The sequence below is a fragment of the Acanthamoeba castellanii genome (genome assembly GCF_000313135.1).
Source record: "Acanthamoeba castellanii str. Neff unplaced genomic scaffold scf7180000084712, whole genome shotgun sequence".
Taxonomy (NCBI): Eukaryota; Discosea; order Longamoebia; family Acanthamoebidae; genus Acanthamoeba; species Acanthamoeba castellanii.
Genome location: NW_004457363.1, coordinates 160,407 through 186,483, shown reverse-complemented (window position 1 = coordinate 186,483; position 26,077 = coordinate 160,407). Strand labels below are relative to the sequence as shown.

Genomic DNA, 26,077 nt, shown 5'->3' with positions numbered 1-26,077 from the left:
CCTCACGAGAGAACGCACTTGTCGTCTCCCTTGCCTTTGCCGCCCGATGTCGGCTGGTCGCGGCCATCACCACTCGCTCGGTTGCAACGTTGGCGGGCCGCGTCCACGAGCGGCTGCCAGGTGGTGAACACGGGCTTGCGATCTTCTTCCACAACTCGCACTTCCACCTCGCCCTCTGCCACAGCCGCGTCAACAAGCGTACGTGTGTGTGCGGTTGCGTGTGTGCGGTTGTGTGTGCGGTGGCGCGTGGGGTGTACCGGAACCCTCCAAGATCTGCTTGTCCTGCTCCCAGTTGAAGAGCGCCGCGCCGGTGTGCGTATCCCACGGGTTGATCTCCACCAGCAAGACTGAACACGAACGGGCGACTGATGAGCGCGGGGGACACATGCCGGGCACGAACGTACCTCGGTGAGGAGTGGGCGCGGCCTCGGCCGGGTTGTCGAGCAGGGCGAGGTCGAGGACGTAGGCGTCGAACAAGTGGCCCACGCGCTGGTGCAGCGCTTCGTGGAACTCGAGGACGAGCGCGGCGATCGCCGCCTTCTGCTGGACCAGGTGCGGGAAGTAGCACAGCGTGTCGTATTGGGAGATGCCCCTCACCTGGCCCGAGTGCACAAAGACCCGGAACTCGCCTGGCGGCATGACATGCGGCGCCGACATCAGCGCTTCTCTTGCGGAGAAAGAAACCGGGTGTAGTGCGAGTGGTACCGTGGGCAGGCAGGTCGCAGAACTTCCGCACAACGAGCTGCATGTCCCAAAACTGGTCGGCGTCGGGGTGGCTCGACATCTGATGAGGCACGATCGAAACATAGACGGTGAGCGCGTGGCGTGTGGTGTGATGACGTGATGTGACGCGAATGTGTGGTCCGTACTCGGATGACGTCGGATATGGTGCGGCCGGAGAGGCTCATGATGAAGAGGGCCTCGTCGGCGCTGTGGATGCGCAGCGTTTGCGCAAACGCCCGCCGGAGCGCGATCAAGGTCGCATTTTGGTCGTCCTCGGGCACGCCCCTGAGCGCCTCCTCGAGCAAGGGCGCCAGTCGCTCCGGCATCTTGTCCACCGCGTCCTTGGGGCTGTGCGCACGCAACGTGGTACGTCAGCTTCATCATAGCTTGTCAAGTCAAAGTTGTGTAGTAGGCCGACTGGCGACCTTAAGGTGGTACCTGCGCGTGGTGAGGCGAACGAACGCGCCGTCGCTGCCGCCCACGCGTTGAATGGCGGCATTGAGGTCGTCCTTGAGCCCGTCCGGCAGGCTGCCCTTCGTCTGCACGGAGACCACCGCAACATTGCCATCATCAGTCACTGCCATCTGATCTAGACAGGCCTCGATGTTGAGCTCTGGTGGAGAGGCAAAGGAGCTACCAAGAGTCGTGCGTCGGCGAGCGGCAAGGGAAGAAAGGCCGTGGGGAACGTCAGGTCCTCCACCACCTCGTAGTAGCTGGCCAGGCAACACGCGAAATTGGAACACCATTTTTTAATTTTTTTTAATACAAACAAAAAAGACAAACAAAAAGTCAGAAGGTGGAGGTGGACGGTACCGGTCCAGGTTGTAGCGAGCCCACCGCTCCAGCGTCTCCTTTTTCTCTGCACGGGGCGTGACATGTTAGAATACACGCAATTATGGGAAACTCGAGATATAAGCTCGCGGAAGACCTTGAGGGCTTGCTCCCGGGACTGTGCCGTCATCTATGGCCACCACCTGCATGTTATCAAAGACAGTGGGTAAAAAATAAAAGAAATTAGGCGAACTTTATTTTATTACAAGAACATGTTGTATTTGTTGTCGACAAGGCTGGAGCAGGGAGCACATCACGGGTTGTGGGCGAGCGGGTTGCCCAGCTTCAAGTTCCACGAGCGTCGCTTCTGGGCCTTGGCCTTGTCCTTACTTGCCTTGGCTCGGCTTCGCGGACTCAACGCACCCCCCGCCTGCACCGCACCACACATTTCAGTCCACAATCCCACTCACCGTGCACGCAGCGCATACGTTTGGATGTTCAGGCTGGCCAGAGGCAAAGTTGATGGTGGGCACTTGTCCCCCTCCTCCTGAAGGGGCGCCTTCGGTTGCCGCCTCTGCGGAGACCAGGCAATACACGCACGCAGGCCAATGGGCGTGAGTGCATGTATTGGACCACAATCAATCGGTTGTGGTGGACCAACGAACCATTGAGGACCAGGCGCTCGAGATCCACGATCCGGCCTCGGAAGGCGCTCAACATGTCGTACATCTGCCCGAACTGACCGGCCACTCGCTGCCGTTCCCGCACCCAACCGGCAGACGGCCCTAAATGAAAAAATGCAAAAATATGAGTGCAAATATGAGACAGAGCTAAATGAGGGGAGGCCTTACCGTTTGACGCGGGTGCGTTGTTGCCACGCAGGATCTGGAGCTGCAGGTCGCGCTTGGCCTGGGTCTCCGTGTTGAGTTTGAGTTTGATGATTCGCAACTCCTCCTCCAATTCCTTGGTGCGCTGCTTTTCCACATCCCTGTAGCAGTTCCCGATTCAAAAAACACGAGCGGTCAGGCACAGCCGATGCGCACGACACGCACGACACGACACGACACGACACGACACGCACGATATACGGCACTTTAAACGCGCATGAGTCGCACACAACAACAGATTCATGCAACGTACAGGAGCAGTCGGAAGAGACGGCCGGAGGGCACGGATAATGGCGTGACCGGGCGCATGGTGTGAGCCAGGCCCTCCTCGAACCTCTCCAGCAGCTCATCTTGCACCTTCTTCTTCGTCTCCTTGTCCTCGTCGGACACCTGTACGTCAATGGTGCCGTCAGCTAACCAGCCAGCCATTCAATCGATTGATCGCGTTTTTGAGTGAGGCGCAAACCCAATCCGGGCAGTGCACGCGGTAGGCATCGAGCAGTTGGCCCAACATCTCGCCCAGCGTGGCCTTGCTGCTCTTGTCGTCGGCGCCTATGGCGGTGGTCTCGGCGCTCGAGCTCTTGCGCTCACCGTCGGTCGTTGGAACCCGGAACGCCACGGCGGCGTTGTTGCCCGACAGGGACATCCGGGCGGGCGGCGTCCAGCCGGGTACGGGCGTCGGCGTGTTCATGAGCCCGGGCAGCACGGCGTTGCGGTGCGAGTAGAGCGCGGCCAGCAGGCGGCAGCGCGCCATGTGCAGATCGGATTGCAGCGGGAAGGAGGCCAGCGTCGCCTGCGTGTCGGGGGCGTCGACGTCGGCCGTCATGCCGATGAGCTTCTCCAGGAACGCCCGCATGCGCGGCTGGTTGTCGAGGATCACGCTGTTCATGATTGTCATGTAGCCTTCCTGTGTGCGTTTGATGCCACGCCTATGATCAGCGCCTCTGTACGTGCGTGCGTGCGTTTGTTTTGCGCTGAACCGCGGTTGAGAAGGCGCACCTTGTCGCCGAACGGAACGCCGTTGGCGGCATTCGAAAGAGTTTTGGAGATGAGCATGAGCGCCCGCAGGGCCTGGGGCGACGGATTGCCGTCGTAGACGCCCGAGGCCTTGGGCGACACGAGGGCCGGCGCCACGAAGCGCAGAAAGTAGAAGTTGGATATCGCCGTCCACCTGACCAAGGCCCACAGGCGGTGTCAGGAGGTGGGCAAACATTTTTGAGGAATGCCAAGAATGATAAGTGGGTGTGTGGGTGGAAGGTACCTCATGTTGGGCAGCTTTTGCAGAATTTCGTTGTGCGCGATGAGGAATGTGTGTTTGAGCGCTTCGGGGAAGGAGCTCGCCGAGGCGAAGATGAGGTCGAGCGCATCCTGTGACGCCTCCACCAGCCGCCGGCGGTTGCTCTCGAGGTCCTCGGCCGACTGGGAGCGCATGCGAAGCGGATCCACCTCCATGGACTTGGTCTCGCTGCATATCCGCTGGACGAACGGACGGAGCAGGGCCACGAGATACTCGCCGCCCTTGCGCTTGCATTCGATGGACACCATGCACGTGGCCACGCCAGTCTGTCGGAAGAGCGTCGACACCGACGACGAATCTGGGAGGAGACGAAGAGGCGCATGAATGACACAGTACATGCACACACACGCACACGCACACGCACACGCACACACACGCACAATAGGCACGCAGCGGTGGGAGGAAAGGGCAACGCACTGGTGGTTGCTGCCAGCTCCTTGCGAACGGCCCATTGGATGAGGCGTCGCGTCTGCCCATGAACTTCGAAAATGGTGGACAGGTCGCTGCACACGTCGCTCATGTCTTCCACGCGCAGGCGACTCACGAGCCCGTCAACCACGTCCATGCCCGGAGTGACCAGAAACTGCCCGAGCAGAGACAAATATGTCATTTAATTGTTATTCTATTTATTTTATTTTATTTTATTTTAAGAAAAATTAAATCTTGGTTTAATTGGGGAGGGGGAGACGTACCTTGTCAAGCTGGGACGGAAGCTCCGGGTGGGTGACGGTGGGCACGGTAGATGTGGAGAAGTAGAGAAGGGATGGGGCGGCGCTCGCGGCCTCTTTCTTCTCCTTTTTCTTTTTCTCCTTCTTCACCTTGTCCTTCTTCTCCTTGTCCACTGAGCCCGACCTCTCTCGCTCCTTCATCGCCCCCGCCAGCGTGCCGGCCGTCCCAGGCGAAGACGACAGGGAGGCGGAGGCGTTCTTGCTCACGTTTTTAGATGAAGATCGCAGCCGGTTTCTGCCCTCTGTTGCCAGAGATTTTGTAGCAGCCTGCGGAGCTGGGCCATTTGTACTCTCCATCTCGTCTTGCCAACAATAGGGAGAGAGATCTTACCAAAGAGCAAGCTTTTAGGACAAAATAAAAAAAAACTAGACCACACAACCAACCCCGCCTGGCGACCGCTCTCGGATGTCAGGGCCGGTTGAAGCGACACCGTCGTCCTCGGATCCGAATAAAAAAAAGAAATTTACGAAAGGAAATCACAGCAGGCTGTGCATTTCTTTGTTGATTTTCTTTGGTATGTTTGTTGTCTGGTTTGGGAGTTTTTGTATGGGGAAACCCTGTGTAACGGGTACTGGGACACTAACTAAAGGAAGAGCCTCACTACCTAAACTAAGCTACTCCATTGCAACGTGGAACAGCACCAAGGTTCTGATAAGGTGCACGTTACATCACCACATACTCCCTTATCCTTAGTCTGCTCAACAAAACGCCGCAGTTGTTGGTGATGACTGCCACACGTGGGTGAGACAGGGCGATTCCGTACAACTACTGCATAACGAACTTGAGGATGCAACCCAGCACACAACAGCAGTCTTCTTCCGCACTGTCACAGTCAGCGCAGTGGCTCGCCATCAACTGCAACATGTTCGAAAAACCGGGCTTCTGGAATCGACCTCACCCCCCTACACACATGGGCTCCACCACCGCCACCGCGGTTTCCCCGCCGGGTGACCATCGTCACCATCATCACCAGCTCTCCATCTCCTTCCTCCTCAACCCTGTTGAGCCGGCCGGCGCTGAATGTGCGTTCTCCCGCTGTCCCGGTCCGGCTGCTCATCCCAAGGGCGGCGATTCACGACCCGCTCCACTCCAGGCCACCACGGTTGACCGATCATGCTCTCGGGGCAAGGTCAGCATCCACTCACTCCTCCACCCACCCGAGATGGCAGCCACCACTTCTGGAGGAGGCCGTACGAGCCCCTCCGGCCTGCCAAGCCCGCCCCGGTTGTTGGCGTACCTCCCGTCGGTCTGGTCGCCTCAGCCTTCGCAGAAGGCCTCTTCCACCGGGACCTCCAGCGCTGCAGTCGCCGCCTCGATCGCCGCCGATGCATGTGCGCCACCCTCGAAGAACGGAACGAGGCGAAATCACCACCAGCACCAGCAGGCCCACCAAGCCGCGGCGATGACCCTGTTCGAACCGTTCCTGGAGATGCAGCGACGAGAGGAGCACTTGATCCAGCAGCGCGAAAAGTACCTCATCTTCGAGACCCAACGGCTCGAGCTGCGCAAGCAGCTCACCCAGCTCCAGCTCAGGCTCGGGTATTCGGTAGAAACCCAGGCAGAGCAGACCACACTACAACACCAACATCAACAGCATCAGCGCCAACACAAGCGACGGCTGGCTGCAGAGGACGGGCAGCGAGCAGAGCCCGCAGTAGCCATAGCCAGCAAGCGGCGGCGAAGAGACACCACCAAGGCCGACGACGGCGAAAAGCGCCACAGGCGAAGGTGAAAAATGTCAACTACCTCGTACGAGTAAAGTGAAGCTTACATTCGTCAGGAAGGAAAACAGTTGGCCTGTGTGTGTGTGGCGCTGAAGTCTCTCACGATGCATAGAAGGCTTTATCAAAGCGCGAGCTGTCTGGTGCCTGTGCGTGTCTGTTTGTGTGCGTGGGCGCGGGTGTGTTGCTAGTGGTCCGACTAGACGCGGAGCAGAACATTTGCAACAAGAGGCCCGGGCCTCCACCAGGCGCCACCCCACGCCCGCAGGCAACGAATTCTGCCCCGAGTGTTCGTCTCAACAGTTCGATGAACAGGGATAACGGCAGAAAACCAGGACCTGCCTGGCGTTTATTAATATCCGCCACAATGGAGAGACAACAGCAACAAGCACCTGGGTTTGTGTTGGAGAGTCCGGCACTCGTGGCAGACGGTGGTCTGTCCGCCCTCCCCTGTCGGCCTACTGGTTTGACCTCCGACTCTATTTCCTTGATTTTTGGTGGCTTCTCCGCTCACTCGTGGCCTTCGAATTTGGTTCACCCTCTTTCAAAGAGGAGCCAGGTGTGGTGGAAGAACTCAATGCCATGGTGGAGCACGTCATCCGCGCTCGCCTTGTACCCCCCCCCCGATCCACTGCCACCAGCTGCTGGTGGTTGTTTTAACTCCGGGGGGGGGGCAGAGCACGGCCACCAAGGCCATGGACGAGGCCCTGCAGTGCGTGCAGCGCAAGCGGGACCAACAGCTGGCTGACATGGCCAACCTTGCCAGCCTCGTCACACATCTCAAGGCACAACTGGAGTCTAAGGCTCAGGCGTGTATGGACGCCATGGACGAAACTATGGCCTCAGTCACAACCACACTCCACCTCAAGGTACACGAGCGCCCTCCGGTGGGTGTGCTGTGCCTGTGCGCAGCCAGCAATCTCACAGGAACGGCAACACAACAACAACAACTTATTTAACAGGTCCAGGAGGTCAACGCGCAAGGTCGCACGTTGGACCTCACCGTTGAACGAGCGCTGAATGAGCGCCGCCAGCGCGTGGCCGAGGTCAATGAAGGATCTCTGTGTCTGCAAAGTGAGCTGGAGAAGCAGGCGGCGGAATGGAATGAGGTGCTCGACCGCACCATGGCAGGCATCACCGCGCAGCTCAACAGCAAGGTAAACAAGGGTGTCAGTTCCTTCGCTGCGATCGCGCCCAATCAGTGCATAACAACTCACCCCGATCCATCGCCGCCCAGGTGACAAGTGTGCTGGCGCAGCTGGACAAAGCGCAGGAGCAAGAGATCAGGAACGAGGGCGAAGAGGCCAAGAGTACAACCCATGCAGGCAGAGGCTCGGACAAAGAGGAACAGAGGCAACTGGACCGACAGGTGACCCTCAACGTTGGTGGTCGCACCTTCAAGACATTCCAGTTACATCTTCCTGCAGCCTGCTTCTCAATGTTGCATTGCATTGCGGGGCAATCCTGATGTATTCCCTTCGCCCCCACCCAGGAGCACGCTGCAACAATACCCGGACACACTTCTGGGAGCCATGTTCAGCGAGAGAAACCAAGCGCTGGTGCGCCACAGCACCGAATACTTCTTCGATCGTAACGGTGATCTGTTTGCGTCCATTCTCGACTTCTATCGCCATGGGTACGCTCCCGCTTCCTCCATTCTGGCCAGGTGTGCTTGTCACCAACGATCCTGCACCACCAGAGCGCTGGTGGCTCCGCAGACAATCGACAAGGACCTATGGCAAAGGGAGTTGGACTACTGGCATTTACCCCATATGGCAGAGGAGCCCCAGAAAGTGCCGGAGATGCTCCACAAGGTTGTCAGCGCTCTTAACCAGGGCTACCACAAAACTGTGAAGACACATCAGACCCTCATCACACGCGCCTGCCAAGAGCTTTCAACCAAACTTGATGCCGAGCTGGGAACAGGTATGTATTCGCCGTTTCATTTCAACAGGAGAGATGCATCCTGTCTTAACCAAAGAAACATACAGGCGAGTTGGCACCTCTTGCTGATGGCCAGAAGTGGAAGCTTCCTTTTCACCTCTGCTCACAGTTTGCAAAGGCCGATTGGCATCAAGCAGCGCCAACTCGCAGACCCTTTGTGGGTGCTGGTTTGTCATTCCCCTTTCCTGAAACCCTCTCTCACTTGCCTAACCACACTACATCCATCTGTGCATGTCACACCAACCACTTTCCAGAATTCCTGCCTCAGCTGGAGGCCCTGACCCTGACAACACAGGCCCTCATCAAGACAGAGATATCACGCAGGCTGGCTGCTGAGCATGGGGTCACCATTCAGATTGGTGAGAAGGTTGGCCTGGCGACTTCCCGGTCACCTATATATCAGAGTTTTGTATGGGTTCCACATGGCTGTCCCCCCATCAGTCCATAAAAAGAAAACTCACAGGCCAAGCCCACCAAGCCATGCTGGTGGGCAACAGCCATATGGAACAAGTACGGGGGAGAGCATTAATGTGTGTGTACGGGTTGGGTTGGAGAAGAAGGGGAAAATGAGGCGCTGGTGGCGCACAACAACATCGTCATGACCCCGGCGTCTTGCGCAGTCGCGTCTTCTCCCACGTCTCGGGTGATCGCTCGTAGTCCTCGGCCACGGTGTCCAAGATGGAGAGCACCTGGTCGGACGAGGGCCTGCGTTGTTCATTCATTCATTCATGAAGTTAGCGACTGGCCGTGATTGGGGAGAACAAGTTCGAGCACATTCACACCTTAGGTCGGGATCTGGGTTCCAGCAGGCGTTGACGAGCTTGACGAAGACCTCGGGGCACCCTGGGGGCAGGGTCGGTCGTTGGTCGAACTCACACACCTGGGTTACAATGTATATCTATATGCAAACACACACACATAGGCGAAATGAGCAAAATACAAACATCGTATTTGAGATAAATAGAGATATATGTCTTTTACCTCGTGTTGTCGGCCTAACTCGGCATATGGTCGTTCGTATTCTCCATTTATGCACCTAGTGTGTGAATTCAGGAAATCAGTGATACACTCACTGCTCCGCATTCAGCTGAAAAAGGCAGCCAAGAGGGTTGGTTTGTTACCTGGCAATGATTTCCCAGAGCACGATGCCCAGACTGTAAATGTCGGCCTTCGTGGTGTAGGAGGCCTCGCCGAATAGCAGCTCTGGCGCGCAGTAAAAGAGTGTTCCTACGACGGCACACATTAGAATCACATTAGAGTCTTCCTACGGCGGCACACATTAGAGACCGTTTTCATCGCTAGGCTGTGGTGGCACGCACGCCCCCAAAAAAGGAGACGCTCGTGTCCGGTCGGCAAGGCGCAAATTGGTGGCACGTACCACAGAGGCGGGCCAACGTGCTCTGGTTGTCGTTCGTGTTTGCTCGCGCCAGGCCGAAGTCCGCCACCTTGATCTGCCAATCGTGGGTCACCAACAGATTGAGCGTTTTCAAGTCCCTGCGCGTTTGTTTCGCAGTCCCCGACGAAAACGTGAATCGCTTCGTACAAAGTTGCCATTTAAGTTTAAACTAAATAACAGAAATAGAAATCGCAAAAAAAACCCTGTCTTGATCAGGGGGGTAACACGGGAGCGGTACCTGTGAAGCACCTGCGGCTGTGACGTGTGCAGGAGGTGAATGCCCCGCACGGTCGCCTGGATGAAGGAGATCGCCATTTCCCACGACATGTCCGTTTTCTCGTCCTTCAACACACCATGGAGTGACCCCCTTATCATATCACGCCAAACAAAACAAACAAAACAAACAGGCGTGTGTCAATTGAACGGGCGGTAGATACGCGAGGAACGTGGAAACAGACTAGTGATGTACCTTTCGCAAAACTCCATCACCAGGCACACGGCCGGCTCGAGGCACACGCCATAGAAGCGGACGATCTCGGGGGACGTGTCCTCGAAAAAAGCTGTTGTGCCTAAATGTAAGAACTACGGACCGCACACGCACACGGCACACGGCACACGGCACACACCGCCAGCACCCGCATTGCTCTGGGCGGTGAGGTGGAGGGTTCACCTGAGGAATTTGATTTCTTCGATGATCTCGTGGAAGGGTTCACCTTCCTTCTGCGCGCTCTTGTAGAGCACCTTGATGGCGACGTCCATGCCCTTGTAGAGGCCCCGGTACACCTGCACGCCGTCGCCCAAGTGTCAAAAAAAATAGTGAATTAAAATAGTGAATTTAAAAGTAATTTGAATAAGATTAATGATATAAAACATGGAGGCGCACCTTGCCAGACGTGCCGTCGCCCAGGATTTGGGTGAACTCGAGGTCGGGGTGCCGGATGATCCAATGGTCGTCGTTATACAAGGCCTGCCCATGCCCGCGACGGACCAGAACAGAAGGTAAGCTGTGGCCACAGGGGAGAACATTTTTGATGCGCCAAGGGTGAGGTCATACGTCAACTGTAGCGGAGAGCCGTCTCGGATTGGGTCGACCCTGTCGCGCCTCACCAATGACCTGTCGTACGACAACAGGACCAGCGCAGCTTTTGTCAGTGGCAAACTGGGTTGGGCCGATTTCTATGGGATGCGTGAAGGCACCTTGTGTATCGAATGCTTGAACTTGGCCACGTCTCTGCTTTGTAGCTTCTCCGCGAGCTGCATCGCCTCGGCCTTGGTCAACTCCTTCATCTTGCGATCTGCGCGCAACAACACCCGGTTAGTTCCCAGGTATTTCAGGTATGTCGCCGGCGATAGGAAGCGCGACACACCTTTGAGCACGGCCCAGGCCTCGCGCAGCTTCGTCTTGTCGGGGATGACCACGTTGTTGTTGGCTTCGATGCGCTCCAGCATGATGTTGAAGTCCGCCTCGTCCATCACGCCCAGCTCGTTGAGGAAGATGTCCCGGGCCATGAGTGGCTGCATCAGCACCTGGGCCTCCACAGCCCGGAGCCAATGCAGCAGCTCTACAGTGTGCGGTGGGTGTGAGGAATGTGAGGAATGTGAGTGAACGAGCGAGCTCGTCGAGGGGGGCATGCAACGCACCATCGACTCGCTGGAGGAGGTTGGCGATGACGGCGTGCGTGGAGGCCACGGCTGCCTCGGTGGGCGTCTTTCCGTCGACGTTGGCCCTGAGTTCCGTGTCGGCTCCGGCACACAAGAGGCGCGAAACGACGTCCTTTCGGCCGAGCCTCACCGCGTAGTGCAGCGCAGACTCCCCGAGCTGCGCAATTTCGGTAAGGAGGGAGTGTGTCACTCGGTGGCTGGCGGGTGGCTCAAAGGAGAGAGGTGGTACCTTGCTGACGCTGTTCACGTCGGCTCCGTTGTCGAGCAGACACTCGATCAGCAGCACTCGCACACTGTTATTCAAAATTGCCTTGTGCAGGGGTGTCTCTCCTGACTGTGTCCACATCTCAGTCTGAGTGACGCACCACCGCACCACCGCACCACCGCACCACCGCACCACCGCACCACCGCACCACCGCACCACCGCACACGGTACCTGGTTTGGTTTGTTGGGATCGGCGCCGAGGGAGAGCAACACCCGAAGCAGGGCCTGGCAGGTCGGCGAGGGGAACGATCGGCAGAAATAGTGCAGCGGCGTGTTGCCGTCCTCGTTCTCCATCGTCACATGAATCCCCTCGTAGGCGAGCAGCAACTCCAGGACCTCGCTCTGTACCGCATGGCCCATGGAATCTGTTAGCCGCCGCACATCTGCGATCTGAGCGCAATCGGTGTGTGTTGTGTGTGCGCGTGTGCGTGTGTGCGTGTGTCGATAATCTTACCCTGCTGTAGAGACAGGCGACGTGAAGTGGTGTGTTGCCCTGCTCGTCGGGTGCGTTGATGTCCAGCCCCTCTTGTCGATAGTATTGCAAAAATAGTTTGACTGCAGAAGACAGGGCAGGCAGTGCAAGTGAGTCGTAGTTGGTCAACTTCACCCGTCCGTCTCCCGCAAAAGCCAGCCCCCTCCCCCCCAGTAGTGCGCGAGTGGTGGCGCACCGATCTCGGCGTCGTTGGCCTGCAGGGCGCTGGCCAGTGGGGTCTCGCTCCGGTTGAAGGTGGCCTTGATCTGCTGCTTCGTTGTTTCGCCGTCGCGCAAGAGAATCCGAACCGTCTGTATGCCCAGAAGCTCCGGAGGGTGAACAACCACAACACCAAACAGATCAGGAGAAGGAGCCGAAACCTGGATGTCCCTTTCGTCGATGGCCAGGTGAAACGACTGCGTGCGAGAGGCGTAGGGCGCAAACTGGGCGTGCAGAGTCGCGTAGGCAAACTCCTGGTGCCCCGCGTCGAACTTGGCGAAGCAGATCTGCACAACAGCCAACACGTTTGGGGCCAAGTGAGAAACAAGGGGAGGGAAAGAAGAGGAAATGAAGCACTGAAGAACGCACTTGGCCATCCCTAGTAGTGATGGTGACGGAGCGATTCGAAGCCTTTTGGACGAAGATGAATTGTTCGTAGAGCCACAATTTCTGTCGTGTCGTTGGTCGTGTCGTGTCGTGTAAGGTGAGCGCAAATGGATGGAAACGTGATGGTATGATAGTTGGCGTACCTTGATGACCGAAGCATGCTGTTCGGAGAGACGCTCGAGGAATCCCACGTGTTCGCTGGAAATGTACAACATGCCCTTGCCCCCGTTGTAGCTGCATGCATGCGCTGGAGATGATCGTATCGTCAGTCATCGCTGGGTGCGGAGATAAATGTAGTTAAGTCTCCCAGCGGTACCGGCGATGAGAACTTCACGCTCGCCGAGGCGGGCGAAGGCGGCGCGCCAGGTGGCCTCCTCGCTCAGCACGGTATGAGCCATCTTATCGGACGGACTGCCGCCGCCGCCGAACATGCGGGACAGCAGCCCCTGGTGCCCGACAGGAAGCGAGTCACTCGCGTGTGTGAGTTGATCGCAGCAGGTGTGGAACAACAGAATTGCTTTTGGTGTGTCACCTTGTTCTGAGACGATGCGGGCGACACCACGGCCGGTCGGGACAGCGCCGGAATGCTCTTGGTGATGCTTGAAGGCCGAGTGAGTCAAATCAGCGCCACGAGCGATGCACGCGGTGGGTTCTGCGGGTGGAGAGTACCTTGTGGCCTGCGATCCTCGCCTTTCCATGCGAGGCTGTTTGGGTTCTTTCGAACCGGCTGAAAAAAAAGAGTTCTCAATACAAAAATAAATAAAACTAAAATAAATAAAGTGGAGTTACCAGATTCGAGCACGACGGCCTGAGTGTCCCTTGACCAGCCGGGAGCGTATGCTGCAGATGCACATGAGAGGTGTGTGTCGTGCGTGCGTGCATGTAACACCGGGTACATACCCCTTCTTGGGCTGCTCCTGGTCGCTCAGGCCGTCTTCGTCGTGCTCCAGGATCTCCATCTTGTCGTCCAGATCGTACTTGGTGCGATGGCCCTCGTGCGACGTGCCAAAGGTGGCCGACGTGTGCTTGATCTTGATCTTGGACAGCAGCCGGGCCGAGCCGGACCGAGCCCGCTTCGTCCCCACCGTGGTGGCAGCCAGCGCCTCCCTCGAGAGGTTGGACGCCAGCGCCTCGCCGGCGCTCGCAATCGCCGCTATCTCGCCGCTGCTGCCGCTGCTCGGCGAGTCCGTCAGCGACTCCTCCGTCGACTTCTTCGTCTTCGATCGGTTGCGCCGCTTGACCTCCTTCTCCTTCTCCTTCTCCGTGTCCTTCTGCCGCCGCACGGTTTCCTTCTCGGGGCTGCTCGTGGTCAGCGCGGCTTGCTCGCTCGAGGTCTTCTCCGTGGTGATCGTGCACGTCATGCTACTCGACCGCCTCTTCGACTTCGAGGACCTGGTCGTCGACTTGGGCGACTTCCGCTTCCTGGCTGCTGTCTGCGCAGAGGTCTTGTCGGGCTTCTCCGGCGAGAGGCCGCAAGTGCGGGCCGACTGAATGCGCCGCCGAGCGTGCTGGACCAGGGCGTGGCTGGGCTCGCCGGCGTCGGCCATGGCCAGCACCTCGGCCAGCAGGTCGATGCGCTCCTGATCGTCCCGCAGGCTCCCCAGCTCGCGCAACCAGCCCGCTGCCGCTGCCGCTGCCGCTGCGGCCGTCGTGGTAACAACTCCCGTCGGAGACTGCTCCGCTGCAACCGCCGGCATCTCACACGCGAGCCCTTCGTGCGACGCCGGCGCTACGGTACTTGCTGCTCCGGTGATGGGTAGCGGCTCGTCGTCGTGATTGCTAGTGGCGGCGGCGGCGGCGGCGGTTGGGGTAATGGGTTGTGGTGGTGACGGACAGCCGGTGGGGCGCGGTAGCCCATGGTCGCTGGCGTCGCCCTCGTGCGGAGAGGACGGGTCAAGCGTGATGGTGGGCATGCGCGACCGGCGCTTGGCTCGCGGTGGGTCCGGCGCGGCCGAGGGGGCGTGGTCGGCAGTGTACGAAGATGAGGTGGACGTGGTGAGCGGCGCACGGGGCGGGGTGTGAGCCAGCGCCGCTGTTTCTGTTGGTTCTGTCATTGGCATGGTCGGCGCAGTTGATGACATCGAAGATGTTGACGACGACGTCGAGGATGTTGAAGAGGACGACGTAGATGAAGACGAAGACGAAGAAGAAGTGGAGGAGGAAATAGTGTAGATGGTCAGGGAATCTGAGCTATGCAGAGTGTTGGTCACGTCCGCGAGGGAGAGTGAGTCGGGGGTCGAGGCCGACGAGGAACGAAAGGAGCGGAGGGGCTGCGGGGAGAGGCCGTTGGCCGCGGCGCTCGAGGGCGAGGTCGAGGGCGAGGTCATGGTCCACGCGGAGGACGTCGTCTGGCGGTGCAGCGGCGAGGGGCGCGGGGGCAGGTTGGCCGTGGTAGCCCTCTCCACAACTGCCGACCCTTCCTCTCCTGGCTCCCAGCCGCAGCCGCTCGCTGTGCGGCGGTGCTGGTCTCGATGGCTCCCGACCGGTGGTCGGCCGCCCATCAAGTCCATTCCTTTCTAATGCGCGATTGAGATTATTTCGATCGCGTGTGATGGAAATGGCAGGGTATGCTGATTTGAGAAATGCGCTCCCTCCTCTGATGTCTCGAATGATGAGGTGGAAGTACTTCACCTTCGTAAGACCATGTCCACACACTTCTTCTTTTCGTCTTTCTCGTCACTTTGGTAGGCCTCCTTGGGTGATGTCTACAAAAAAACTATTTGAACGGGCGAGCGCTTTTCTAGACTATTTTACCGGTAAAGTAAGTCCAAAAAAGGATAAAGTAAAGGGAAGAGAAACTACAAAGGAAAAGAATTAATGTGAATAAATAATAGGAAACAAAGCACAGCAAGCAAAGGGTACTTTTCCTTCGACGGCCTCTTGGTGTTCCCCAGCGGCCTCACGAGTTGTTGACGTCCTCCAGAATGATGTCCAACCGAACCGATCCTGCGTGGATCACGCCAACACTAAGCCACCGGATCGCTTGTGAAGGCAAGAACTAAGAAAGCGTACGTCTGAAGCCCCTGTCGGTCTGGGTGCTGTTGAGCATGCGCTGTCGTCGCTGGTTTGCCAGCTCTGCGGCCATCTGCGCCAAATTGGGTCCCGCCGGTGCGCTCACTGCTCCCACCACAGATTTTGATCACCATCAGCCGTGTGTGTGTGTGTTTGTGGCCAGCGTGTTGCATATCGTGTCGTGTGTGCGACGTGTGTTGTACCGGCTGGCTTGGGCTTGGGGGCTCCGCCCGCGGGCGCCTTCTTGAGGGATGCTCCCTGCTTGATGGCGTCCATTAGCGAGGCCGGCGGCCCACTGCGAGCTCCTGTGCCGGCACCAGATGGCGGAGGCGGTGCCGTGGGCGGTGGCGGAGGCGGTGCGCCCATTCCTGCCGGCGGCGGCGGAGGCGGCGCGCCCATGCCCATCGGCGGCGGTGCGGTGATCGGCGCAGCGCTCGAATTTGTCTGCAGCGCAGCGAGCGCGGCCTCGAGCTCGCGGTTGCGCTGCTCCAGGGCGCGACATCGCTGCTCGGCCTCTTCCGCGCCGCTGTGCTGCTGGCCGCCGCCACTGCTCTGCTCCTTAAACTTGGCCTCCTGCTGGACCAGAAGGTGCTTCACCTTGATCCTGTAGTCGCTGATCTTGTCCTGCGCGTCCATCTCGGCCCGCTTGGCCCTCTCCTCGGCCTCCTCGGCCTTCTCGCGCCACATGCGGAGCTCTTTCTTCCCGTCGTCGCCGCCGTTACTGCCGGCCTTGGCCTGCAGCTCCTGCTCGACGGCGGTGAGGCGCTCCTGGTAGATCTCCAGTCGCTTGGAGAGCTTCTCGTTGGCGGTCTTGAGATCGCTCACCTCGGCCGCCTTCAGTTCGCGCTCCTTCCGCACGCCCACCGCGATCTTCTGCAGCTTGTCCTCCAATTCCTTCACCTTTCGCTCCGACTCCTGCCAACGACGCCCACCCGCCCGTCGTTCAGACAAAGAACAGAAAAGCGGAAAAAAGAATGCGAAGCACAAAAAGAGAGAAAAAGAACGAAAGAGGGAGGGGGGGACTCACATGTGCGTTGGCCGCTTGAGGTGACGTTTGTGATGACGACTGCTGCGCTTGCGATAGCTCCGCTTTTAGGGTTTGCTGTGGGCGACCAACCGGAGATGAGCACGAGCACGCGAAGAACGCACGTGGATGGAGGCAGGAAGAAGTGTCTATACCTCCCTCTGCGCGGCCTCGCCGAGTTTCTTCTTGAGGAGGTCAATTTCTATCGATTGGTTCTCCGCTGCAGATTTCTGGCTGGCCTCTCGCTCCGCCCTCAGCACCTCGGCCAACTGCCGCAGTTTGCCTTCGATCAACGAGACTCTACCACACACACACACACACGACACACGACACAACACACACACACACCATGAGCAGCGCGTTTTCACTCAACAATATGCAGAGAGTGTGGGCCGGGCCACCAACCAACCTTTCTTTTGACTGCGCCAGTTCGATATTGCTCTTTTCCGCTTGCTGGTTCGCTTCCTTCAGCCTCTTCTCCATTTCTACCACCAAGTCTGCATCACGTGCGGCGTTAGACAACGTTAGGCCCTTCACCAACCAGGCGTCAAGTGCTTGTTGGGCGCTTACCTGCGCTGTCGTTCGCTCGCGGCGACATTTGTATCTGTGTGGTTGTGTGCGTGTGCGTGTGCGTGTGCGTGTGTCGAGAAGCACAGAGTTAGGGTTAGTGGGGACGGTCTCGATCGATAACGAGAGGCCGCGCTACCTGGCTGCCGCTCTGGGAGAACTTGCCCGACTTCACCATGTCGATGAGCTTGAGCATCTTGGATTCGAGAAGCGAGCACTTCTCTTCGAGCGAGTTCTTGTCCTTGAGCAGATCGTTGTACGACTGGCAATCGCCGCCGCCATCAGACATAGTGAGAGTCAGCAGACGCGCGGCATGCACGCACTGATAGAGACAGAGATAGAGGCCACGTACGACTTCGTGTAGGTCGCGCTCCTCCTTGACGGCCTCGGCGAGCCTGCGCGTCTTCTCCTGCCATGCGCGCGCCTCTCGCTCCGCCCTCTCGGCCCTCGTCTTCCAGTGCACAAGCTCGGTTCTCTGTGGGTGCACCCACAGAGCAGAGACATTTTAATAATTATTATTGGTGTCTTTATTGGTTTATTGTCAAAAAAGCAAAAACCAAAAATCTCAGCTGGATTTAATTAATTGAATTGAATTTAAAAATCATTCGTCATGCTGATGATTCAGTGCAAATGTGTGTCGCACCTCGCGTTCGACTTCGGCATAGTCGCCTTGGTGCCGAATAATGCTGTCCAACTCTGTCCATGCGTCAGACATCTTCACTCTTCCTCCTCGTGCACACTCCAGCGTGTTGTGCCACAGCACGAACGGAATGCACCACAGTGTCTACACAAAATGCTTATTAATTAGTTTTTTTAATTTTTATTTTGATATTGGGACTGGTGCGTTGATCAGAATCGGGAGATGTCGCGGCCGAAGACGAAGGACTTGAACCAGTACATGGGGATCATCATCTTGTTCTTGATGGACACGAGCTTGGTGATGTAGGCCGCGTTCCACATGATCCACGTGAGGAAGCCCGACCGCTTGATCAGCGGCGAGTCGATCAGCGCCCGGTAGCCACCCACGTACGCGAGCATGCCCTTGTGGTGGTACTGGAACTTCTTGGGCTCCTCCCCTCGTGCCTTTGCGTTCAGCGCCCTGTCGTTGTGCGTGTGTCGTGTGTCGTGTGTCGTGTGTCGTGTCAGATGAGCGTTGTGACCGTACGTGCACTCCACACACGCCGCACACGCGCGCGAGTGGGCTCAATGCGTACTGCGCAAGATATTTGCCCTCCTGTTCGGCGCCCTGGGCGGTGGCCGGCAGCGGGTTGGTCTCGAAGGCGGCGCAGTCGCCCACCGCGTACACGCCCTCCACGCCCGGCGCCTTCACGTGCAGGTACTCGTCGACCAGCAGTCGGCCCGACCTGGTCCAACCAACATCAACCATCGTCAGCCCAGGCGGCCGGCCAGGGAATCACACAGATTACGTTACCTGTCCTTGGGGAATGGGAGGCCCTTGATGAACGGGATTGGCGACAGGCCGGTGGACCTTGAGTTGGGTTAGAGGCGCGGGCGGCGGCGAGAGGAAATGGAGGTGAGCTGCTGCTGTGGCCGGGAAAAGTCGAGTGGTCCATGGTCGACGTACCAGACGCCGAGGCCGAAGGGGATGACGGCGCCATCAGACAGCACCATCTCGTGGCGCTTCACCTGCTTGACTGCGCGCGAGCGTGTGTGCGTTCAGTAACCGATCGTTCGAGTGAATTGAGACTGGCGGCGGCGGCGTACCCGACACGCTGGTGCGAACGTCGATGTTCCTCTTCCTGAAGGTGCGCATGGTGTAGTCGCTCAAACGTTGGTCGAACGTGCTCAGCAGCGTCTTGCCGGCTTCGATGAGCGTGATCTGCACCTGCTTCTCGAGATCCGGATAGATCTTGTGCACGTCCTTGCGCAGGAAATCTGCAGCACGACGCATGCGCCATGGTTAGTCTTTGAAGCGACGAGCAGCCATACGTGGGCGATGCCCCGAGCGTGTGCGTGTGCGTGTGCGTGTGCGTGTGCGTGTGCGTGTGCGTGTGCGTGTGCGTGTGCGTGTGCGTGTGCGTGTGCGTGTGCGTGTGCGTGTGCGTGTGGCTACCGTGGAGTTCGGCGCTGAACTCGACCGATGTGGGACCGCCGCCGACGATGACAAAGTGGAGAAGGCGGCTTCGCTCGGCCTCTGTTGTCGTGGGGCTGCTGGCGCGCTCGAAACACTCGATGATCCGCTGTCGAATGTTGCGGGCGTCGGCCACAGACTTAAGGAAGTAGCAGTACTTCTCAACGCCGGGCACTCTGTAGCCGAAAAGAGCGTAAAAAACAAATGAAAGAGATCGAGGCCACTAGGCTCAGAGGGCGGGCCAGAGATATGACGGACCCGAATGTGTTGGGCGCAGCTCCCACGGCAATCACTGCATCGTGCCGCAAACAGAAGTGAGATCCGGCGACACATATGCAACACGCACACACAGCCCACGCCCACTCATACAGCGCACATGATTGCCACTGGCATACCAAGCTCGTCGTATTTGATCGAGGCGGCGGGATGAACCGGAACCTCTTCGTCTGTCTCTCTTTCTTCGTACACGCTCTCAAAGGTGACCACTTTGTTGGTGGTATCCACACTGCGCATTGTAGAGATCATGTGTGAGCCTGTGGCCACATGATGGTGGTTTCGCATGCGAAGAAAAAGGGACACAGACCTGGTGGCGCCAGCTTGGATGTAGTTGAGTCCAGGGCGGGCAGTGCGCACGGGTTCGATCACGCCTCTGAACTCGAGCGTGCCCACTGACGGTGAGAGCGACAAGAAGAAGGAAGAAGAACGAAGGAAGATGAGTCGAGAAGGCACCACAGTAGCGGTGGGAGTTGTGATGTACCAGTGGTGGAGGTAAGCAGAGGGGTGAACAGAAAGTAGTTCCTACGTAACGGAAGGTGTCAGACTAACAGTCTGCGGTGGTCTCTGCCGCTGGGCTGCAGCGCACAGTGTTGGGAGGCGAAGCGGGGGGGGGTACCTGGGGCTGATGACACTGAGCTCATACTTGCTGATATCGACGTCGAGGATGAGGCGATAGCCGGCCCAGCCGTTGCCCAACACCACGAGCTTCTTTCGCTGCTTCCCGCCGTCGACGGTTGTGGTGGTCGCGAGTGCACGCACAAATCGTGGCCCTTCATGAAGAGCACACCAAGCAATCAATCAATTGATCAATCGATTTACAAACGCTCAAAAATATAGAATATTTATTATTTAAATACGTACCCGAAAGCGGCAGAGCGGTGGCAGTGTGTGCGGCAGGGCGGTACGCCACGGCAAGTAGCGTAGAAGTGGAGGTGCGGGCTGTGGACGTGGTGACTCTGCTTCTCATCTTGTGCTTGGTTGTATGCAATCTGCAGCGGTGGGGTCTTATGGAGGGGGGGGGGGCGTAGACGGGAGATAACAAAGCGAAGAGCGCGGCGCGCACGGCCATGAAATGCTGAGAATTGCGCCGAAACGACGCGAAGTCGGAGCTCTGTTGGGACCGTTCGGCTCCGCTTCGCCCTCAACACTCACCAGCTTCCTTCTTCATGGTGGCGCCTCAGTAAGGGAGGCGAACGCGGGCCAATTGCAGCGGTGGTGGCCTCACCTTACCCGTTCCCGGTCTGTCTTGCGGGACATTCCAGGCATACCAGGCCTGGCCACAACCCAAAAGGCCAGAGAAGTGACCCCCAGCTGTCCAGCAACTCTGAAGGTATGCACGCTGTCCAGAACCATCATGTTGTCATCAGTATGATTCAGCCCACTCTTGTTCGGGTCTGCCGTCTACTGAGTGACCCTGCTGATCAAGAAAGTCGAGCAAGCCGTGCCAGCGCCTCAAGAACACGGACTTTGAGCAGAGCAAGAGGAGTCCTGAGTCATCGTTTCTGTAGCGACGGTTTCCGGACACCAGACTTTCGGCCCAATACCAATTATCGCTTCGCAATGCAATCCGAGAATGATCAGCCAATTGAGAACACATCCACTGGCCGTCTTTCCCCCAAATTTCGATCTTGGTTGATAAGGTGCCTCAAATACGTAAAATTCGCATCTCCTATTGGTTCGGAACATTTCACGTGTGTGTCAAAAAACTCATTCGCTCGAAACTGCCGCAGTTTTCTACAGCTTTTCAGACTATTTATCCATTTGCAGCGCTTGTGTCGAAATTTCGACCTAGGCGTTCCTCGTGGAGCGTTGGGCTGCCTCTTCTTGTGCTTCTCTTGTTCGTCCAGCGAAGCGCCACAAGCCTCGGCTCGTGACTGTCTCGTTCCAGCTTCCTCCGTCTCTCGCACCGGATCTATCGCTCTTCCTACGTTTCCTCTATCTACACGTCCGCACAATCCGCGAAGACAACGCCTGGGCGATTCTCCGCATCTTGTAGAAGATTTTCGTTAGTAGCAATCCAACAATCAACCGAAGCACCCAGCAGCGAACGCAGAATTGGCGAAAGTGGAGAAAGGTCAACAAGAAGAGATGGACGCCAAGGGGAAGGGCAAAGAAGTCCTGGGCCTCAACTCGGGCGTCTTCAATTCGGGCGTCTTCAACAACGCCAGCTTCGGGTCGTTCTCGAATCTTCAGGACTTCCCCTTCTTCGAGAGCCTCACATCGTTGGGCGATCTGTCTGCGCTCGGTGCGGCCTTCCATCAGAGCGTACCCTCCCTCCCCGAGCACCTTGCCGCCGCCGCTGCCGCCCACGCCGCCGCCACGGCCGCCCCCGGCCAGCAGGGCTCCGCCGCCAACCTCGGCAGCTTCAACCTCGGGCGGAACGATATCTTCGCCAACTTCACACAGTCTTCGCTTCAGAACCTGCAGCTCTTCCTGAGCGAAGTCGAGCAGGGCGTCATCGCCTCGGGCCAGGTCCAACAGCCCCAGCCGAGCCCGCAGCCCCAGCCGTCGCCGCCGCCGCAACAGCAGCAGTCCCAGCACGCGCACCAGTCGCAGCAGGCCCAGCCCCTGCCGCCCGCCGCCGCGGCAACCTACGCGCCGATCAAGCCCACCACGACAGCGTCGCAGCCACACCACCATCCCTCGCTGCAGCCGCTCAAGGCCGGCCCGGCGCCCACGCCGATCGCCCCGGCGCCGATCTACCCGTCGCCCGCCCAGTTCGCCGCGTTCGCGCCGTCGATGCACACCTACCCCCACCCGCAGCAGCCACAACACTCCACGCAGCAGTGGGGTCCACGACCAGGCGCCCAGGTGGTATCGCCCAAGCTGCCGCTCACGCCGTCGTCGGCGGCGATGATGGCCCAGTCCGGCGGCGTCGGTGGTGCGCCCTCGCTCGCGCCCATCGGCGGACCACCCGCGGGCGCCCTCGCGGTCCCGCAGGAGTTCTCGAGCACGCTCTACAGCCTCGCGTCGACGCTGCCACCACCTATGATCCTCTCCAACGACTCGGTGCTGGGCTCCGTGGGCGGCGGCCTCCACTTCCAGCGCCACTGCGTGCGCCGTCGGATGCCGGACGAGCTCACCCAAGCCGACCCCAGCATGTTCCTCAACTGAGATCCGGACTACATCTCTCTTCTTCTCCTCTCTTGCGACGACCTGCACATAGCTCACGACTACCTCGTACTCACCGACGCCCGACTCCATCTCTTCTCTTCGACTTCCATCGTTCTCTCTGCGCCTGCCTCGACGATGACGACCCAAGCGCAGAGTCTCCTCCATTTTTACTCCCGCGAAGCTCCGCACCGCCGCCAGCCTTCGGGTCCCACCCCCGCTGCCCGGCCTGCGACGCCTCCGAGGTTTTTTGACACACTGCCCACTCTCCTTCGACCACCGCCACACACGCCACTTCTGTAAAGTAAGCACAACACACAACACACCAAGTCATCACACAAATCCCCTCGCTCTCTCCCCTGTGACGCCCGTGGACGGCACCAGCCGGTGAATACAATAGCATCATCATCATCATCCGCTTCTTCAACTTCATCGGTCAACGTCATGTCATCTCACTCTGTTTGGTTGTGCCGACTCACTATGTTTGGTTGGTCCGTAAAGTTCAAAGTCGACAAAGCTGGGTGTTGGTTGCTGGTCAGAGTCGCCGGACACCACCGTGCTCTTGTTCTTTTAGTTCATTCCTCACACAACCACCACAGCAAACACAAACCACACCAGCACAACCAAGAGTCCCACAGAGCAGCCATGGGACGAGAAAACATGTCGGACTGGGAGACGGGCCTCTGCGAGTGCTTCTCCGACTGTACGCACCCACGACTGATCTAGCTCCCAATGGAAAACGGCGCGGCTGACAAAACGAGGTGTGTGGGCGGAGGGCAGGCAACACGTGTTGTTCGGCGTACTGCTGTGGGTGCTTTGACGTGGCCTACCACTACTCGGCGGCGGAGGACCGGCACTGCGGCCCGATGGACGGTTGCGGTGGGGTGTGCTGCTTCCTCTGCTGCGCCACCTTCGCCAGGTATGACCCCTGCCGTCTTCGTTCTTCCTCTTCGTTCTTCGTTCTTCGCGGCGACTAGTCCACTCGGAGTTTGTTTACGTGGTAGTACGCGAGCTGTTGCTTGAGCTTCGCCAATGGCGAGAGACATCACGTTTTTTATGGTGTGCAACGGCAAACTCGGGTGACCACCACTAACACTGTGTTGCGTTTGTAGGAATAAGATAAGGCAAAAGTACGACATCCCGGGCACCTTCGTCGGCGACTTCTGCTGCATCTGGTTCTGCACCTGCTGCGCCATCGCCCAGCAGTCCCGCGAGCTCAGGCAGCGTGGCGTCGTCCACAAGTACGCCTGCTGCTACTAGCGGCCGCCGCTACTCGACGATCCCCGAACTTGCCTACCTGTGCTGAACACAACCTATTTATTTATTTATTAAACCTGCACCCTTACCGTGGTTGGAATTGCCCTATCAGCAGAAGAAGAATAAAGGAGTAAAAAAATTAATTAATTAAATAAATGAAAATAATTTACAGTTACAGGAGGGGGCGGTTGAAGAAGTGGAAGAGAAGAAGGTGGAGCTCGAAGGCCGAAAGGTAGCGGTGGTGACGGGCGCCACCAGCGGCATTGGCTTCGAGACCGCCCGAGCACTTTACCTCCGTGGCTACCACGTAGTCCTCGGTACCCTCCCCAAAGTTGTATTGATTTGCAATTCAATTATTGGTTTTTTATTTGTTTATTCCTTTGTGTCGTGGCGCAGCGTGCAGGGATGTTGAAAAGGGCGAGAAGGCCATCGAGAGCTTGCACCGACTGCCCGACCGACGAGTGATCGTCGCCCGAGGCACGGCCGAATGCATGGTGCGTGTCCCACATGTCCCAGGCTCTGTGGGCGAGAGCTCAACAAACACTGACGGGTCCGTGTGTGTCACCTTCATTTGTGTGGTGCCTTCACAGATGGTGGACCTCACTTCGCTTCAGGTGCGTGGGCATCGCACAAGACTCTTACTGCTTGCGACCACAGGCGTGGGCTGTGTGTGTGTGTGTGTGTGTGATGTGCCCACTAACGCGCAACACAGTGCAGTCGGTGAGGGACTTTGCCTCGGCTTTCTTGGCGAAGGGCGTGCAGCTCCACGTCCTCATCAACAACGCAGGCACCCGGCCCACACTCCTCGCCGTTCGGTCTTCATCGCAATCTCACCACTTTACAAATTGTTTATTGTTTATTATTTGTTATTATTGCTGGTTCGTTTAGGGGTCTACTGCCCTCCGTACGGCGAAACCAAGGACGGCTTCGAGAACCAGTTTGGCGTCAACTACCTTTCCCACTTCCTTCTCACAGTACGCCCCAGCAAGACGCCCTGTAGGAGAGATATGACCTGGTACTACGCTTACTGATCTTCTCCCCAACTTGTGCGGATCAGCATTTGTTGTTGGACAAGCTCAAGGAATCGGCGCCCGCGCGGATCATCAACGTCTCCTCCGTGGCGCACTCGATGGGTACCCAAACCAAATCCGACCACAGCACAGCATCGCTCAGCGAGACGCACGGTTGACGCCCGCGGTGACCAATGGGCGGTGGGGTGGTTGGGTGGGTGGTGTCGCACAGCCAACTTGGACTTTGACGACCTGCAGACCAAGGAGCATCCCGGCAGCCGATTCATCGCCTATTCACGCTCCAAGCTCGCCCAGGTCATGCACGCCTTCAAACTGACAGCGCCTTCTCGACGGTATGACTACATGGCGTGTGCGTGTGTCGTGTGCGTGTGCGTGTGCGTGTGCGAACCTGATCACGCTGAAATGAGCGGGGATGTGTTCGTTTGAATTCGGTCCGTAGGGACGGGAGTGACGATCTCGGCTCTGCACCCGGGAGTGGTGAACACAGCCCTGTGGCGTGAGCTCTGGGGTCCCATCAAGTACATGGTCTACGGCGTCGGCGCCCTCTTCCTCAAATCGCCGGCCCAGGGCGCAGCCACGACGGTGTGGGCCGCCACCGAGGACACGCTGGAGGGAGTAGGCGGGAAGTACTACGCCGACCGCCGCGAAGCCACCCCGTCTCGCCAGGTACCCCCGCCCACCACACCAGGTGGTCACACGATGCGCCTGTACACCACTCACTCCCGACCACTTTCATCCCCCCAAAGGCTTGCGATGTCGAAGCGCAGGAGAAGCTGTGGCGCGTGTCTCTTCAACTGGTTGGGCTCGACCGTGAAGAAGACGAACGGACAGAGGACTAAACATTATTGGGGGGGGGTGCGTGTGTGTGTGCGAACCTGAATGTGATGAATGTGTTTTTTTTGAAGCGGCTTCAGAGTGGTGAGACATCCCCTCGGGATGGTCCAGTCGCTACGTCGCCGCTCGCTCACGGACCGGCCGGGAACTCCTTGGACTCCTGGGCGAAGGCCTTCACCGCATCGTTGGCCAGGCCAGACATTTCGATCTCCTTCTCCACCTCCTGCTCGATCTCCTCCCGCTGCTCGATGGTCTTGATGGTAAACTCCTGCATCTCGTGCACGTCCTCCAGCTCCGAGCGATCGGCCTTGACATTGGCTTCGCTGTCCGACGCCAGGCGATCGTTCCACCCGGGCGCGTTTGGGCACGTCCGACACTGCTTTTCCTGTGTGTGTCGTGC

General features: G+C 58.2%; 11 protein-coding genes across 11 annotated transcripts in view; 4 read left to right on the top strand and 7 right to left on the bottom strand.

Moving 5' to 3' along the window:
* Positions 1-2: 2 nt before the first annotated feature.
* ACA1_381580 (uncharacterized protein) lies at positions 3-1,307 on the bottom strand (the record flags this gene model as incomplete). Its single annotated transcript, XM_004336406.1, has 6 exons — positions 3-175; positions 258-347; positions 405-662; positions 706-784; positions 870-1,071; positions 1,162-1,307. 6 exons carry the CDS (start codon positions 1,305-1,307, stop codon positions 3-5), a joined length of 948 nt encoding a protein of 315 aa, XP_004336454.1.
* Positions 1,308-1,807: 500 nt separating this feature from the next.
* On the bottom strand, positions 1,808-4,547 carry ACA1_381570 (GTPaseactivator protein for Ras-like GTPase; the record flags this gene model as incomplete). The annotated part of the gene is made up of 10 exons (XM_004336405.1): positions 1,808-1,924; positions 1,983-2,068; positions 2,160-2,279; positions 2,346-2,482; positions 2,635-2,771; positions 2,848-3,288; positions 3,381-3,552; positions 3,643-3,976; positions 4,096-4,261; positions 4,371-4,547. The coding sequence occupies 10 exons, from the start codon at positions 4,545-4,547 to the stop codon at positions 1,808-1,810; spliced, it is 1,887 nt and encodes a 628-aa protein (XP_004336453.1).
* A 1,262-nt stretch (positions 4,548-5,809) lies between these two features.
* Positions 5,810-6,065, top strand: ACA1_381560 (uncharacterized protein; the record flags this gene model as incomplete). The annotated part of the gene is made up of 2 exons (XM_004336404.1): positions 5,810-5,946; positions 5,975-6,065. 2 exons carry the CDS (start codon positions 5,810-5,812, stop codon positions 6,063-6,065), a joined length of 228 nt encoding a protein of 75 aa, XP_004336452.1.
* A 645-nt stretch (positions 6,066-6,710) lies between these two features.
* On the top strand, positions 6,711-8,408 carry ACA1_381550 (K+ channel tetramerization subfamily protein; the record flags this gene model as incomplete). The annotated part of the gene is made up of 7 exons (XM_004336403.1): positions 6,711-6,740; positions 6,806-6,997; positions 7,091-7,285; positions 7,366-7,538; positions 7,621-7,764; positions 7,828-8,054; positions 8,368-8,408. The coding sequence occupies 7 exons, from the start codon at positions 6,711-6,713 to the stop codon at positions 8,406-8,408; spliced, it is 1,002 nt and encodes a 333-aa protein (XP_004336451.1).
* A 260-nt stretch (positions 8,409-8,668) lies between these two features.
* ACA1_381540 (uncharacterized protein) lies at positions 8,669-9,100 on the bottom strand (the record flags this gene model as incomplete). Its single annotated transcript, XM_004336402.1, has 3 exons — positions 8,669-8,777; positions 8,855-8,915; positions 9,073-9,100. 3 exons carry the CDS (start codon positions 9,098-9,100, stop codon positions 8,669-8,671), a joined length of 198 nt encoding a protein of 65 aa, XP_004336450.1.
* An 89-nt stretch (positions 9,101-9,189) lies between these two features.
* On the bottom strand, positions 9,190-14,983 carry ACA1_381530 (protein kinase domain containing protein; the record flags this gene model as incomplete). Its single annotated transcript, XM_004336401.1, has 22 exons — positions 9,190-9,299; positions 9,451-9,566; positions 9,707-9,835; positions 9,938-10,028; positions 10,182-10,251; positions 10,352-10,435; positions 10,523-10,582; positions 10,666-10,763; positions 10,836-11,030; positions 11,110-11,287; positions 11,360-11,482; positions 11,567-11,737; positions 11,850-11,950; positions 12,064-12,178; positions 12,248-12,373; positions 12,456-12,536; positions 12,617-12,720; positions 12,790-12,919; positions 13,006-13,072; positions 13,143-13,200; positions 13,263-13,313; positions 13,363-14,983. The coding sequence occupies 22 exons, from the start codon at positions 14,981-14,983 to the stop codon at positions 9,190-9,192; spliced, it is 3,879 nt and encodes a 1,292-aa protein (XP_004336449.1).
* Positions 14,984-15,372: 389 nt separating this feature from the next.
* ACA1_381520 (WH2 motif domain containing protein) lies at positions 15,373-17,791 on the bottom strand (the record flags this gene model as incomplete). The annotated part of the gene is given in 11 exon segments (XM_004336400.1): positions 15,373-15,419; positions 15,486-15,590; positions 15,689-15,790; positions 15,803-16,400; positions 16,513-16,587; positions 16,665-16,809; positions 16,919-17,006; positions 17,080-17,113; positions 17,216-17,338; positions 17,429-17,551; positions 17,720-17,791. 11 exon segments carry the CDS (start codon positions 17,789-17,791, stop codon positions 15,373-15,375), a joined length of 1,512 nt encoding a protein of 503 aa, XP_004336448.1.
* A 134-nt stretch (positions 17,792-17,925) lies between these two features.
* ACA1_381510 (NADH dehydrogenase, putative) lies at positions 17,926-20,411 on the bottom strand (the record flags this gene model as incomplete). Its single annotated transcript, XM_004336399.1, has 12 exons — positions 17,926-18,175; positions 18,291-18,440; positions 18,509-18,565; positions 18,662-18,731; positions 18,802-18,972; positions 19,151-19,344; positions 19,427-19,460; positions 19,564-19,673; positions 19,752-19,836; positions 19,926-19,966; positions 20,061-20,214; positions 20,306-20,411. 12 exons carry the CDS (start codon positions 20,409-20,411, stop codon positions 17,926-17,928), a joined length of 1,422 nt encoding a protein of 473 aa, XP_004336447.1.
* A 1,121-nt stretch (positions 20,412-21,532) lies between these two features.
* On the top strand, positions 21,533-22,558 carry ACA1_381500 (uncharacterized protein; the record flags this gene model as incomplete). Its single annotated transcript, XM_004336398.1, has 1 exon — positions 21,533-22,558. One exon carries the CDS (start codon positions 21,533-21,535, stop codon positions 22,556-22,558), a length of 1,026 nt encoding a protein of 341 aa, XP_004336446.1.
* Positions 22,559-23,215: 657 nt separating this feature from the next.
* On the top strand, positions 23,216-25,682 carry ACA1_381490 (Hypothetical protein; the record flags this gene model as incomplete). Its single annotated transcript, XM_004336397.1, is given in 13 exon segments — positions 23,216-23,258; positions 23,336-23,474; positions 23,668-23,796; positions 24,071-24,129; positions 24,209-24,306; positions 24,403-24,426; positions 24,530-24,622; positions 24,733-24,786; positions 24,870-24,945; positions 25,055-25,175; positions 25,283-25,320; positions 25,331-25,509; positions 25,590-25,682. The coding sequence occupies 13 exon segments, from the start codon at positions 23,216-23,218 to the stop codon at positions 25,680-25,682; spliced, it is 1,146 nt and encodes a 381-aa protein (XP_004336445.1).
* A 3-nt stretch (positions 25,683-25,685) lies between these two features.
* ACA1_381380 (NADH dehydrogenase (ubiquinone), putative) overlaps positions 25,686-26,077 on the bottom strand; it is a gene marked incomplete at both ends in the record, with an annotated part of 1,081 nt that continues 689 nt past the window's right edge. Inside the window, one exon of the mRNA XM_004336396.1 lies at positions 25,686-26,053. Coding sequence (XP_004336444.1) covers positions 25,686-26,053 — 368 coding nt within the window. The remainder of the gene's footprint in view (positions 26,054-26,077) is intronic.